Source organism: Calypte anna, unplaced genomic scaffold, assembly GCF_003957555.1.
Source record: "Calypte anna isolate BGI_N300 unplaced genomic scaffold, bCalAnn1_v1.p scaffold_102_arrow_ctg1, whole genome shotgun sequence".
NCBI classification, from domain to species: Eukaryota; Metazoa; Chordata; class Aves; order Apodiformes; family Trochilidae; genus Calypte; species Calypte anna.
Window position 1 is genome coordinate 34,864 of NW_022045420.1, and position 944 is coordinate 35,807.

Sequence of the window (944 nt, forward strand, 5' to 3'; positions counted from 1 at the left end):
TAATTTATTATTTTTTTTTTAAATATCCAATTTAAGCTCCCTCAGCTTCACAAAAACAAGAACTGAGACACCCAACAGGACTGTGCCTTGTGTGTTCTGCACTGGAACTGTACCCTGCAAACAGATGGCTGTTAGAAAAGGGAATTTTGGTGTTTACTCTCTCCTGGTAGCTCTTCTTTGAATCCTCTTGTATTCATTATTAAAAGGGCATCTTTGAAAAGAAATCCTGCAGTCCTTTTTCCAATGGCTATTTAAAAGCTGCAGAATATTTGCTTTTGACTTGGATAATTTAGCTGAGGAGGGATTCTCCAGAGGCCACCAAATCCCTGCTCAAAAGGGGAAGGCCACCCTTGAAAAAAACTCTTTTATTATCCTCCACTCCTTAGCTCTTCAGTTTTCAGTAATTAACCACACAGCTAACTATAGACTGCTCAGAGATCTGTGATGAAAAGCAAGCATCATCAACAAGCCCTGGGTAACAGGTCCTGGCAAACACTTTCCCAAGAGCTGAGCTTCCAGCCAGAACTACTCACTTAAAATCAGATTTCTTCTGCACTAAAAATCCTCCCTGGGTTAACCTGCACAAATATCTCATTTCAATTGATCTCCATACAGCAAGAATTTTTGGGTTTTTTGTCTGAAAAATTCCATTTACAAAACTTTTAAATTTTTGCCTACCAAATAAAAATAAAAATAAAAAATCCCTTAACCACTCCAAGGGCAAAGGAGCAGATGAATGGGATGGAAAATGGCAAGAAAAGAAGGGATATGGAAAAACTGGTAAGGAAAGAAGGGATATAAAGAAAATCCTACAGGTTTGGTGGGGTGGGGGTGCTTCTTTCTGTTTATGCCTCTCATCACAGCTGTGTAACAACATGCTCAGTATCAGGGGGGTTTTTTAAATTACTACTTAGCTAAGAAATAGGGGGGGAAAAAAAAGAAAA

At 38.7% G+C, this 944-nt stretch overlaps 1 protein-coding gene across 1 annotated transcript in view; it reads left to right on the forward strand.

Annotated features, from left to right (window-relative positions):
• The first annotated feature begins 768 nt into the window (after nucleotides 1–768).
• PGM2L1 (phosphoglucomutase 2 like 1) overlaps nucleotides 769–944 on the forward strand; it is a 30,693-nt gene continuing 30,517 nt past the window's right edge. The window contains exon 1 of the mRNA XM_030468413.1: nucleotides 769–780. Coding sequence (XP_030324273.1) covers nucleotides 769–780 — 12 coding nt within the window. The remainder of the gene's footprint in view (nucleotides 781–944) is intronic.